We start from the raw sequence: 12898 nt of genomic DNA, 5'->3' as shown, positions 1-12898 counted from the left end.
CTTGATAGACATTTGGGTTGTTTCCACTTTTTGGCTATTCTGAATAATGCTAGTATAAACATTTGTGTACACATTTTTGTTTGGAAATGTGTTTTAATTTCTCTTGGGTAGATATCCAGGGACAGAGTTCTGGGTCATATGGCAACTAGTTAACATTTTGAGGAACTACCAAACTTCTTTCCAAACGATTGTATCATTTTATATTCCCACCAGCAATATGAGGGTTCCAATTTCCCCCCATGCTCAGCAATGTTTATTATTTTATGTCATTTTGATTATAGCCTTTCTGGTGGGTGTGAAGTGGTATCTCATTGTGGTTTTGATGCATATGACTAATGACTAATGTTGAGCCTCTTTTCATGCCATTTGGATATCTTTGATAAAATGGCTATTCAGATCTTTTATCAATTAAAATTTTTTTTTAATGTTTATTTTTGAGAGAGAGACAGAGACAGAGTGTGAGCGGGGGAGAGGTGGAGAGAGAGAGAGAGAGAGAGAGAGAGAGAATCCAAAGCGAGCTCCAGGCTCTGAGCTGTCAGCACAAAGCCTGACTTGGGGCTTGAATCCACGACCTGAGCTGAAGTCGGACACTCAACTGACTGAGCCACCCAGGTGTCCCTTTTATTAATGTTTTATTAGGTTGTTTGTCTTACTGAATTATGAGTTTGTAAATTCTAGATACAAATTCTTTATCAGATGTGTTTTGCAAATATTTCTGGTAGTTTTTGGCTTTTCTTCATTTCCTTTATGCTGTCTTTTGAAGTGCAAAAGATGATATCCAGTTTATGAAAAATTTTAAATGGATTGTGCTTTTGGTGTCATATTTAAGAATTCTTTCTCTAGCTTCAAGCCTTAAAGAGTTTTTCCTGTTTTTTTCTAAAAATTTTATAGTATGTGCTTTCACATTTAGTTTGGTGATTCATCTTGAGTTCTTTTTTTTTTAATATGAAATTTGTTGTCAAATTGGTTTCCATACAACACCCAGTGCTCATCCCAACAGGTGCCCTCCTCAATGCCCATGACCCACTGTCCCCTCCCTCCCACCCCCCATCAACCCTCAGTTTGTTCTCACTTTTTAAGAGTCTCTCATGGTTTTCCTCCTTCCCTCTCTGTAACTCTATTTTTCCCCTTCCCCTCCCCCATGGTCTTCTGTTAAGTTTCTCAGGATCCACATAAGAGTGAAAACATATGGTATCTGTCTTTGTCTGTATGACTTATTTCACTTAGCATCACACTCTCCAGTTCCATCCACGTTGCTACAAAAGGCCATATTTCATTCTTTCTCATTGCCAAGTAGTATTCCATTGTATATATAAACCACAGCTTCTTTATCCATTCATCAGTTGATGGACATTTAGGCTCTTTCTGTAATTTGGCTACTGTTGAAAGTGCTGCTGTAAAAATTGGGGTACAAGTGCTCCTGTGCATCAGCACTCCTATATCCCTTGGGTAAATTCCTAGTAGTGCTTATTGCTGGGTCATAGGGTAGATCTATTTTTAATTTTTTGAGGAACCTCCACACTGTTTTCCAGAGTGGTTGCACCAGTTTGCATTCCCAACAGTGCAAAAGGGTTCCCGTTTCTCCACATTCTCTCTAGCATCTCTAGTCTCCTGATTTGCTCATTTTAGCCACTCTGACTGGTGTGAGATGATATTTGAGTTATTTTTTATATATGGTGTGAAGTAAGGGCCCAAGTTTACTTTTTTGTATATGAATATCCAGTTGTCATTTTTGAAAAGACTATCCTTTCCCCATTGAATTGCCTTGACACCCCGTTTTTCCTCTTAACTTTCTTTCAGATTCCTAGTTGCATCTAGAATCAAAAGTTGTTACCGTTTATTCAGTTACCCATTCACCCATTTATTCATTGTTTCCACATTTATTATTTTGTGCTGAGTAATATTCTAATGATTCCCCAGATATTAGATATTTGTGAGCAAAAATTGTCTCTGCCCTCTTACAGTTTAGAATTTAGTGGCAAATGCAGCATTAATGAAATAATGGCCAAATATGTAATTACATAATTGATAAGTGGAATGAATTATATAGTGTGTTTAATGGACTGAAGGAAAGTAGTGTTAATGACAGGGGGCTGGCCTAATTTGGAGGATCAGGGAAAGAAACCTTCCCTGAGGAACTGAGAATTGAGATGAGATTTGAAAGCTAAGTAGCAATAGACCAAGTAAAGAAAAGGGAAAGAATATTTCAGACAAGGGAACAGCATGTCAAGGACCTGCAGCAGGAGGAGGCCTATCTGATACTTTTAAAGACCTGAAAAATTGCTTGTGTAGCTGGAGCATAGACAGCAAAGGAATAGACACAAGGGATGAGTGGAATAGGATGAAGCTGTGGAGGTGGGTAGAGACCAGATCTATATATCTATACATCTATATCTATATCTATGTCTATATCTATATCTATATCTATATCTATCTATATCTTTGAATGAGATTTTTTTTTAAGTTTATTTACTTGTTTTGAGAGAGAGAGAATCCCAGTCAGGCTCTACACTGTCAGCACAGAGCCTCAGACAGGGCTTGATCCTATGAACTCATGAACCATGAGATCATGACCTGAGCCAAATTTAAGAGTCGGATGCTTAACTGACTGATCCACCCAGGCACCCCAAGAATTTTGGTTTTTATCCTAAAAGCAATAGGAAGCCATTGAAGAGTTTTAAGCTGGGTCCTCACTCGTTCCTTGTGTCTAATAAAGTCCTTTAATGCTTTTGCCCCTTTCCATCCTTACTGCCATTATGTTGGGCCATGTCCTCTTTTAGAATTACCATACTGGTCTGAATTGGTATTTGTACTTCCAATTTTCCTATTCCAATTCAGTGTACACAGATAGTCATTTCTAGGCTCAAAACAAACTGGTCCTGTATTCAATTAGGTTTAAAGTAGTTAGAAGCACTCTTTTTGTTTAATATTTTATTTTTAAGTAATCTCCATACTCAGCATGGGGCTCGAAGTCACAACCCTGAGACTAAGAGTTGTGTGCTCCATTGACTGATCCAGTCAGGCACCCCTAAAAGCACTTTTAACCTGGTATATTCAGATTAAAATGGGCAATTGGAATTTCCCAAAGAATGAGAAAAAGCAGTCAAATCAGTTTTAAAAAAATCTTACAGCAATAAGGAAGAAGTATAACTTATGCTGTGCACTTCAAAAACTAGCCACCAAGGACAAATTCTGTAGCTCAGCTGGGGGTGGGGCACAGCATGATTTAGCTTCTACCTTGCCTTAACAGCCAAAATCCATATTGGTAACTGACCAAACCCTGATGATTTTCACCTATGTTGTCAAAACTAGAGAGAACACATTGAGTGGGCATTTAGAGTTTTCCTCCTTTGAGTGAGAAATAGGGACATGGCTGCTGAGGGGAAAGGGGAGAAAACAGGGGAAGTTTGTTAATAGTAGGACTAATTCTCTATGAAGGAAATTTTCTTGGTCTGTGGGAGTAGTATAAGCTACTACTAAATCTGCCAGGTAGGTGGTATAAATCCTTATAAATGTTAAAAAAATTGTTTTTAAGTATTTATTTGAGAGAGAGAGGGAGAGAGAGAGAGAGGGGCAGACAGGGAGGGAGAGAGAAAGAATCCAAAGCAGGCTCTGCACTGCCGGCATAGAGCCTGATGCAGGGCTCAAACTCATGAACTATGAGATCATGACCTGAGCTAAAACTAACAGTCAGATGCTTAACCGACTGAGCCACCCAGGCACCCCCTTTATTAATACTTATTTATTCATTTTTTAGAGGGAGAGATAGACAGTAGGGGAAGGGCAGAGAGAAGGAGGCAGAGAATCCCAAGCAGGCTCTGCAGCTGTCCATGCAGAGCATGACATGGGGCTTCAAATCCATGAACTGGGAGATGATGACCTGAGCTGAAACCAAGAGTTGGATGCTTAACTGACTGAGCCACCCAGGAGCCCCTAAATCATATATAGAATAATGGACAAAAGTCTATTACAGTCTAGGAATTCCAACAAATATTGCATATTCTTTCAGCTGAAACCAACTATCCACCTCTGTCTTCTTCTTGGCTACAGAAAAGCCCGTCTTTTTCTGAGGAAAAAATGAACTGATCAGATACTGGGAGAAAGAGTCAATATGTTATATCAGAGCATCTAACATGGACAGAGCAATTCAAGCATGATGAAAATGAAAAGAAATGATATGACAACTAGACAAACACTACTGCAAAAACAACAAAAGAATCTAGCATGCAAAGAGGTCTAGAAGAAAAACATAACTCAATGCAAGAAAGAAAATTCCCTTCAGTTTCTTTAAATTGTGGAACTGTACTGTTTCGTATAGTAGCCACAGGTCCTAAGAGACTATTTACATTTAAATCAATTAAAATAGAAAATTCAGTTCTTCAGTTACACTAGGCTTGTTTCAAGTGCCTAATAGCCATACGTGGCTAGTGGATACTATGTTGATAGTGCATACATATAACATTTTTGTTATCTTAGAAAGCTCTTTTTGGACAGTGCTGCTATGGAGCAAGTTAATAACAATATTATTTGGTAAAATAATACTTAAAGATAAGATGATAAAACAGCAGAATGAGATGGAAAAGGATATTGCAGAACTAAGGAAACAAACTGAAGATCAGTGAAACTAATAAATTAGACAAAAGCAAGGAACAGAATAGACATCATTGAAAATTGTAGACATTAAAGACTTGAGGTAATCATAAACACAGACAAGCCAGTGGTAAGGGAAGACCATCAAAGATGACCCAACAGTGAAACAGCAAATATATTCAAAGAGAATTCTTCTTTTTAAAATTTTTTTAAATGTTTATTATTTTTGAGAGGGACAGAGACAGAAAGTGAGTGGGTTGGGGCAGAGAGAGAGGGAGGCACAGAATCTGAAGCAGGCTCCAGGCTCTGAGCTGTCACCACAGAGCCCCATGCAGGGCTCGAACTCACAAGCTGTGAGATCGTGACCCGAGCGGAAGTCGGATGCTGAACCGACTGAGCCACCCAGGCGCCCCCAAAAGAGAATTCTTCTGAAAAGAGAATTGAGTTGGCAGATTGAATGTTATACCATGTTTTAGGAAAACTTGGAACATAGAGGGTAAAGAATTCTTTAGGCAGAAAAATTATATTCAAAGGGAGAAGTCTAGCTTTTCTGTTTTCTACAGCAACATTTCATGTAATGTCTACAAGGTTCTGAGGGAAGGAAGTGTGGCCTGGAATACTTAGCAGCCCAAGATAATTGTTCTAGTTAAAGGCAGCTGGTAGGTATTCTCACATGTGAAAAAACTCAAGAAATTCAAGACCTGGGAGTTCATCTGGAAAAAAAACCACTTCACAGTAAGTCTTAGCCAATTAAGAGTAAATCAGGATTAAAAAATCAGGAACAGAGAAGTTTCACAAAAGAATTGGTGATGAGCATTGAATCCATTTAAATGTAGAACTAATCTTAAACAGCTATACAAATTATGTTTATAGAAGTGGATATAAATGTTATCAACCTGGACAAAATAAAAATAATAGTATATAATATAGACATGGAGACGGGAGATTGGAGAAGGGAAGAAAATAATGCTCTCAATCAATAGAAAATATCTAAAATTGGGACATAGTTGAAAAAATAAGAAAGCATAATGACTGCTCCTGCTTCATGTTTTATACTCCCCCACCTCTTAAAAAAAAAAAAAAAAAAAGGGCTAGAGAGCGGGAAAGAGAGAATCTCAAGTGGGCTCCACACCCAGCATGGAGACCCACATGGGGCTTAATCTCATGACTTGAGTCAAAATCAAAGAGCTGGATGCCTGGGGTGCCTGGGTGGCACAGTTGGTTAAATGTCTGACTCTTGATCTCAGCCCAGGTCATGATCTCACTGTTGGTGAGTTCAAGCCCTGCATTGGGCTCTGCGCTGATGCTCTGGAGGCTGCTTGGGATTCTGTCTCTCCTCTCTGCCCCTCCCCCACTTGTGATCTCTCTAAATAAATATTTAAAAAAAAAAGACGCTTAACTGACTGAGCCACCCAAACGCCTCTACTTTGTCCTTTTTAGGAAATAGCACCTGTAAAGAAATACATTTGACCCTTAACACAATTTGAACTGTGTGGGTCCACTTATACATGGATTTTTTTTCAGCAAATATATTGAAATTTTTTTGGAGATTTGCGATAACTTGAAAAAACTTTCAGATGAACCACATAGCTTAGAAATATTGAAAAGATAAAGGTATGTCATGAATGTATAACATATATGTAGACACTAGTCTATTTTATCACTTACTACCATAAAATATACACAAATCTATTATAAGTTAAAATTTATTAAAACTTCAACACTTACAGACCATATGTGGTGCCATTCACAGTCGAGAGAAATGTAAACAAACATAAAGATGTGGTATTAAATAGTAACTGCGGAAAATTAACTGCTGTACTACTGTACTACTCGAATAATGATTTCCTAGCTATCCTATTGCCATTGTGGTGAGCTTAATTATAGCAAGTATCTAGTTAAAATGCTAATCATCTCCATGTGAACATTTTATCTTTAGTAAATTGTGTATCATAGTAAAAAGTGATCTCTTGGGGTTCTTGCATATTTTTCACTGTGTTTAGTGCAATACTGTACACCTTGAAAAACATCATAGGACTCCTACAAAGCACCACTAGTGATTCTGGAAAGTGCTCCCAAGATGTGGGGAATATTCAGGAGAGTACAGGAAAAAGTTGAATTGCTTGATAAATACTATAAATTGGGGTCTGCAGCTGCAGTTGCCCGGCATTTCAAGATAAATGAATCTAGCATAAGGACTGTTGTAAAAAAAAAAAAAAAAAAAGAAAAAAAAATTGTAACGCTGTTACTGCATCTATTCCAGCAAGTGTGAAAACCTTGTACTTTTTGCAAAATACCTTTTTATCTGAAGATGCAGCTTTTATGTGGGTGTAGGATTGCTCTAAGAAATGCATACCTGTAGACTGATATGACTCGAGGAAAATTGAAGTCATCATATGACAAAGTAAATGGAAGGTGAAAGATAGAAAGCTGGAGAATTTAATGCCAGCAAAGGATGGTTTGATAATTTTAGAAAGAAGTTTGGCTTTAAAAACGTTAGAATAACAGGAGAAGTAGCTTCCGCTGATCCAAGACTGAAGACAAGTTCCCAGACACCATTAAGAAAAATGCTGAGAAAGAATATCTGCCTGAACTGGTTTCTAATGCAGAGGAAAGTGCATTCTGGAAAAAAAAAAAAAAAAGCCACAAAGGACATTTATTAGTAAGAAAGAGAAATGAGCACCAGATTTAAGGCACAAAGGAATAGGCTAACTCTACTGTGCAAATACATTGTGATCAGGACTGCCATTCGCTATAAAGCTGCTAATCCTCACCCTCAAAGGGAAAAGATAAATACCAGCAGCCAGTTTTTTGGCTGTACAACAGGAGGTCCTGGAAACAAGAGCCCATTTCTGGATCACCGATGCTTTCTCCCTGAGGTCAGGAAGTACCTTGCCAGTAAGGTACTGCCTTTTAAAGTTCTTTCGATGTTGGGCAATGTCCCTGGCTACCCAGAACCCAAGGCATCAAAATGTTGCCCCCAAACACTGTCTCTAATTCAGCCTCTAGATCAGGGGGTCATTAAGGACTTTGAAGGCTCATTACACATGGTACTCTATAGAAAAGATTGTCCACACCACCAAGAGAACCCCAGCAGAAAAAACATCTGAAAATCAAGAATGAGAACACCATTGAAGATGCCACTACTGTGACAGAAAAAGCCATGAAAACAGTCAAGCCTGAAAGAATAAATTTCTGCTGGAGAAAACTGTGTCCAGATGTTGTACATGACTTCACAGGATTTATGACAGAGACAGTCAAGGAAATGATGACAGATTGTGGTTATGGCAAAAATGGTTAGTGTGAAAGGTTTCAGGATGTGGATCTTGGAGGAATTCAACAGCTAATAGATGCCCCCCGAGAGGAATTAATAGAAGAGTGCTTGATGGAGAGGAATGCTTCTGAACCAGTCCCAGATGATTGAAGCAGTGCTAGAAAATAAATTGACATTAGACAATCTGGCAGAAGCATTCTAATTGTTCAAGACTGCTTTTGACTTCTTTTATGATGTGGACCCTTCTATGGTACGGGCACTGTAACTAAAGCAAATGTTGGAAGAAATATTGGTACAATATAGAAACCTTTTTAGAGAAATGAAAAAACAAGCCAGACAGAAGTTATGATATATTCCATAAAGTTACACTCAGTGTGTTGCCTCTCCTGCCTCCCCTTCTACCTCTACTACCTCGTCCACCCCTTCTGTTGCTATTACCCCTGAGCCCCTCCTCTTCCTCCTTAGCCTATTTAACGTGAAGATGATGAGATGAAGACCTTTATGATGGTCCACTTCCACTTAGTAAATAATTATTCTACTGTACAATTAATAAACTTATCTGTTGTATACATACATGTCTCTCTGTGTGAAAATCTTTGACCTGTACAGCAAGAAATATATGAGCATTTTTGTGTCATTATCATCATCATTGCCTAAGTAGTCATTGTGTAGAACATCATGTGCAAGACTTGTATGGAAGTTGATAGCCTATCCTTACATAGGCATAAGGTGAGTACTATTTAATATAAAATTAATAATTTGTTAGCTTCTTTATAATTTTGCTTTCAAAGAGTTACATTACCATACAGTATACCTTTTTCTCTTGTAAATTGGAGCAACTGCATATCAGCTTATTAAAACAGGTAAGTGATATTTTTTAAAAAATTTAACTATTTCCAATATTGCATTGTGAATATGACTGTAATACTGGATCTCATAAAAATTTTATAGGGATTAATCCATTAGTGTATAGGCTAGGCTACTGTGAAGCAACTGTATTGATTACACTAGGCTACCATAAAGCAACCATATTGCCACTTCATTATCAATGCATGAATTGTTGTACCTGTACGTAAATATGAATTTCATTTTCATATTATGTTTTTATTTTTGATGTCATGTTAGTAATATGTATATAATATCTATAGTGTTTTGTATCATATAAGACAATATTGACAGGTACTGACAGATGATTTATAAACAGATGACATAAACTTGTGGGATTGAAAAAAAGTGTAGTACTATGAATGTATTTTCTTTTTCTTATGATTTTATTAACATTTCTTTTCTCTAGCTTACTGTATTGTAAAAGTACAGCATATAATATGCATAACCTATAAAATATGTTAGTTCACTGTGTTATTATTGAGGATCTTGGTCAATAGTAGGCTATTAGTAGTTAAGTTTTTGGGTAGTCAAATGTTATACATGGGATTTTCAACTGCATGGTGGGTTGGTGCTCTTAACCTCTTGTTCAAGGATCAGCTGTGCTTGAAGTTCAAAAACTACTTCAGCCTGATTTTCTTTTATTACTTTGAAGTATAGTTTAATTTAATACTATGAAAAATGGCATATATAGCATGGTCTTATTTTTTTCTAAATTTCTTTGTCATTCTATTTGTCTAAGTACATACAGAGATATCTATAATGATAGCTTAGTATTTTAATGATCATTTTAGTTAATTTTGGATTTGCAGTAATTTTTTTTTTTATTTTTTTTAATGTTTTTTATTTATTTTTGAGACAGAGAGAGACAGAGCATGAACAGGGGAGGGGCAGAGAGAGAGGGAGACACAGAATCCGAAGCAGGCTCCAGGCTCTGAGCTGTCAGCACAGAGCCTGACGCGGGGCTCGAACTCACGAACTGTGAGATCATGACCTGAGCCAAAGTCAGACGCTTAACCGACTGAGCCACCCAGGTGCCCCGGATTTGCAGTAATTTTTAATAGTTACTGTCTTTCTACATTTCTGTATTGTTATTTATAACAATGGAGAGTTTTGTTCTAAAAATAAACACTATAAACAAATATGTGAGGATATTAACAGTGGTTAACTCTAGATAGGAGGAGGAGTGTATGTGATTATAATTTTTTCCCTCCCTTTCCTTTTAAAAAATTCTGTTTAAGTTTAAAATAAAAAAAGAAGAAAACAAAAATGCCTGAATATTTCAGAGCAAATTAAGCCAAATTTGGAGAGGACAGTTGGTCTGGTTCGTACTATGACATATGGCATAGTAACATAATTTATCCAGATCTGAGAAGTGATGATTTAGTAGTTGGTAATCCACCTGTGAAAAGGATAATCCCTAGAAGTAGTAATAATACTACTTTTTTTTTTTTTTTTTTTTTTTTTTTTTTTTTTTTTTTTAGAGAGAGTGCAAGCAGGGAGAGGGGCAGAGGGAGAGAGAGAGACAGAGACAGAGAGAGAATCTTAAGCAGGCTCCACACTTAGCACAGGGTTCCACGTGGTGCTCGATCCCATGACCCTGGGATCATGACCTGAGCCGAAATCAAGAGTCAGATGTTCAACTGATGGAGCTACCCAGGAGCCCCAGTAGTAATAATATTAATGTGGAATTGAAATACATGCATTTTCATGGTGTATTTAGGGGATAACGTATTTTTAAAATTATCACTTTGTGCCAGGACCAAATAACCTTATGAAAATTGTGCTGAGAATGATATATAGAAGCATACTGAAGAGATAAAGTAGTAATGGTAGTTATACTGTTTTTAGTCGAAGGGAATTATGCTGAATGTGAAATAAAGAGTAGATTTCTCATTTCTTGAGATTTCATGAACTAAAGTCATAATAAACTATAATTCTTTTCCCTTCTGCATTATGAAAAAGTAGTTTGCAAAAGCTGGAAACGGTTAAAATAAATGTGACAATATCATTGGATTAAAAATTAGAAAAAAGTAATTTAGTGATAATATGACATTGTTCTGACTTTCTGAATGGGAGGGTGGGTATAATTATAGACTAAGAAGTAATGCAAACATAAATAGTTTAATGACAGAAAGTGTTGCTACTTTTCACTAGTTTTTGTCTATCTCCCTGCCCTCAACTCTCTTCCAGACTCACCAATCTGAAGAAGATGGAATTTATGTTTTTCAACCCCACAGTCAGCCAGTTAGCTGTCTTTACTTCTCACCTGCCAATCCGGCTCACATACTCTCACTGAGCTATGATGGCACATTACGCTGTGGGGATTTTTCAAGGGCTATTTTTGAAGAGGTAAATGTTAATGTGTTTACATGTTGGCTTGAGATAATATTCTGGATTCTTTATGAAATGACACATGAATGATTATTATACCAATCAGAATGGGTGAAGTGGTACAGAGTAGGAATTTTAGAACTGCACTGCTTAAGTTTGAAACCCAGACCATCTGTTACTACTTGTATGACCTTGGAAGTTTTTACCTAATAGGGTTGTCATGAGGGTTAAATGATTTAATTTAGATAAAGTGGTTAGATGATCCAGCCAGGCACGTAAGTATTTGCTCTTAATTATTTTTTAATCTTTGCAAAAATATTTTATTTTGTATTACTGTTTTTTGATTAAAGTATAGTTGACACACAATATTACATTAGTTTTAGGTGTATAACAGTGATTCAACAACTGTATACATTATGCTATGCTCACCACAAGTATAGATACCATCTGTCAGCCTGCACAGCTATTACAATACAATTGACTATATTCTCTATGCTGTACATTTTATCCATTTTTATTCCCATATTCATTACATTACTAGAAGCCTGTATCTGCCATTCCTCTTCATTTATTTTGCCTTTCTCTCATCCCCACCCCACCCCTCTGACAACCACCAGTTTGTTCTCTGGGTCTGTTTCTGGTTTTTTGTTGTTGTTGTTCATTTGTTTTTTAGATGCTGTATTACTTAAATCATACACTTTCTTTGTCTGACTTACTTCACTTAGCATAATATCCTCTAGGTCCATCTATGTTGTCACAAATGGCAAGATCTCATTCTTTTTTTATGGCTAAGTAATATTCCATTTGTGTGTGTGTGTGTGTGTGTGTGTGTATGTATGGGTATACACACACTCACCACATCTTTGTTCATTTATCAATGGACATTTAGGTTGCTTACATATCTTCACTTTTATAAATAATGCTGCAATGAACATAAGGGTACGTAAATCTTTTCAAATTAGTGGTAATTTTTTTTAATGTTTATTTATTTATTTAGAGACAGAGCATCCTGTGTGTGAGCTGGGGAAGGGCAGAGAGAGAAGGAGAGAGAGAATCCCAAGCAGGCTCTGTGCTGGCAGCGCAGAGCCTGCTGCAGGGCTTGATTTCGTGAACCATAAGATCATGACCTGAGCTGAAATCAAGAGTCTGACTTAACCAGCTGAGCCACTCAGGCACCCCATTGAATTAGTGTTTTCATTTTCTTTGGGTAAATACTAGTAGGATTACTGGATCATAGGGTTTTTCTATTTTTAGTTTTTTGAGGAAACTGCATACTGTTTAGTACAATGGCTGTATAATTTATTCCGACCAACAGTGCACAAGGGTTCCTTTTTCTCCACATCCTTGCCAATACTTGTTATTTCTTGTATTTTTGATAGTAGTCATTCTAACAGGTATAAGGTGATATCTCATTGTGGTTTTGATTTGCATTTCCCTGATAATTAGTGATGTTGAGCATCTTTTCATGGGTCTGTTGGCTATCTCCATGTCTTTGGAAAAGTATCTGTTCATGTCCTCTGCCCATTTTTAATTGGATTACTTGGGGAAGTTTTGGGGTTGTTATATAATTTGGATACTAACACTTTATCAGGTATACTGTTTGCAAATATCTTTTCCAATCATTAGGTTGCCTTTTCATTTTTTTGATGATTTCCTTTGCTGTACAAAAGCTTTTTATTTTGATGTAGTCCTAATATTTTTTATTTTGTTTCCCCCACTGTAAGAGACATATGTAGAAAAATGTTTCTGAGTCTGATGTCAAAGAGATTACTTCCTTGTGTTTTCTTGTAGTTGTATGGTTTCAGATCTCCCATT

General features: G+C 36.8%; 1 protein-coding gene across 4 annotated transcripts in view; it reads left to right on the top strand.

Annotated features, from left to right (window-relative positions):
• WDR76 (WD repeat domain 76) overlaps positions 1-12898 on the top strand; it is a 61215-nt gene that overhangs the window by 30859 nt on the left and 17458 nt on the right. For 3 of the 4 annotated variants that reach the window (XM_042988990.1, XM_042988987.1, XM_042988991.1), the window contains one exon: positions 10907-11101. In XM_042988990.1, coding sequence (XP_042844924.1) covers positions 10907-11101 — 195 coding nt within the window. The remainder of the gene's footprint in view (positions 1-10906; positions 11102-12898) is intronic. The other variant, XM_042988988.1, reaches the window with a different exon arrangement.

This window comes from Panthera tigris, chromosome B3 (assembly GCF_018350195.1).
Source record: "Panthera tigris isolate Pti1 chromosome B3, P.tigris_Pti1_mat1.1, whole genome shotgun sequence".
NCBI lineage: Eukaryota > Metazoa > Chordata > Mammalia > Carnivora > Felidae > Panthera > Panthera tigris.
The sequence above is the reverse complement of the archived record's forward strand: the minus strand, read 5'-3'. Positions and strand labels throughout refer to the sequence as shown.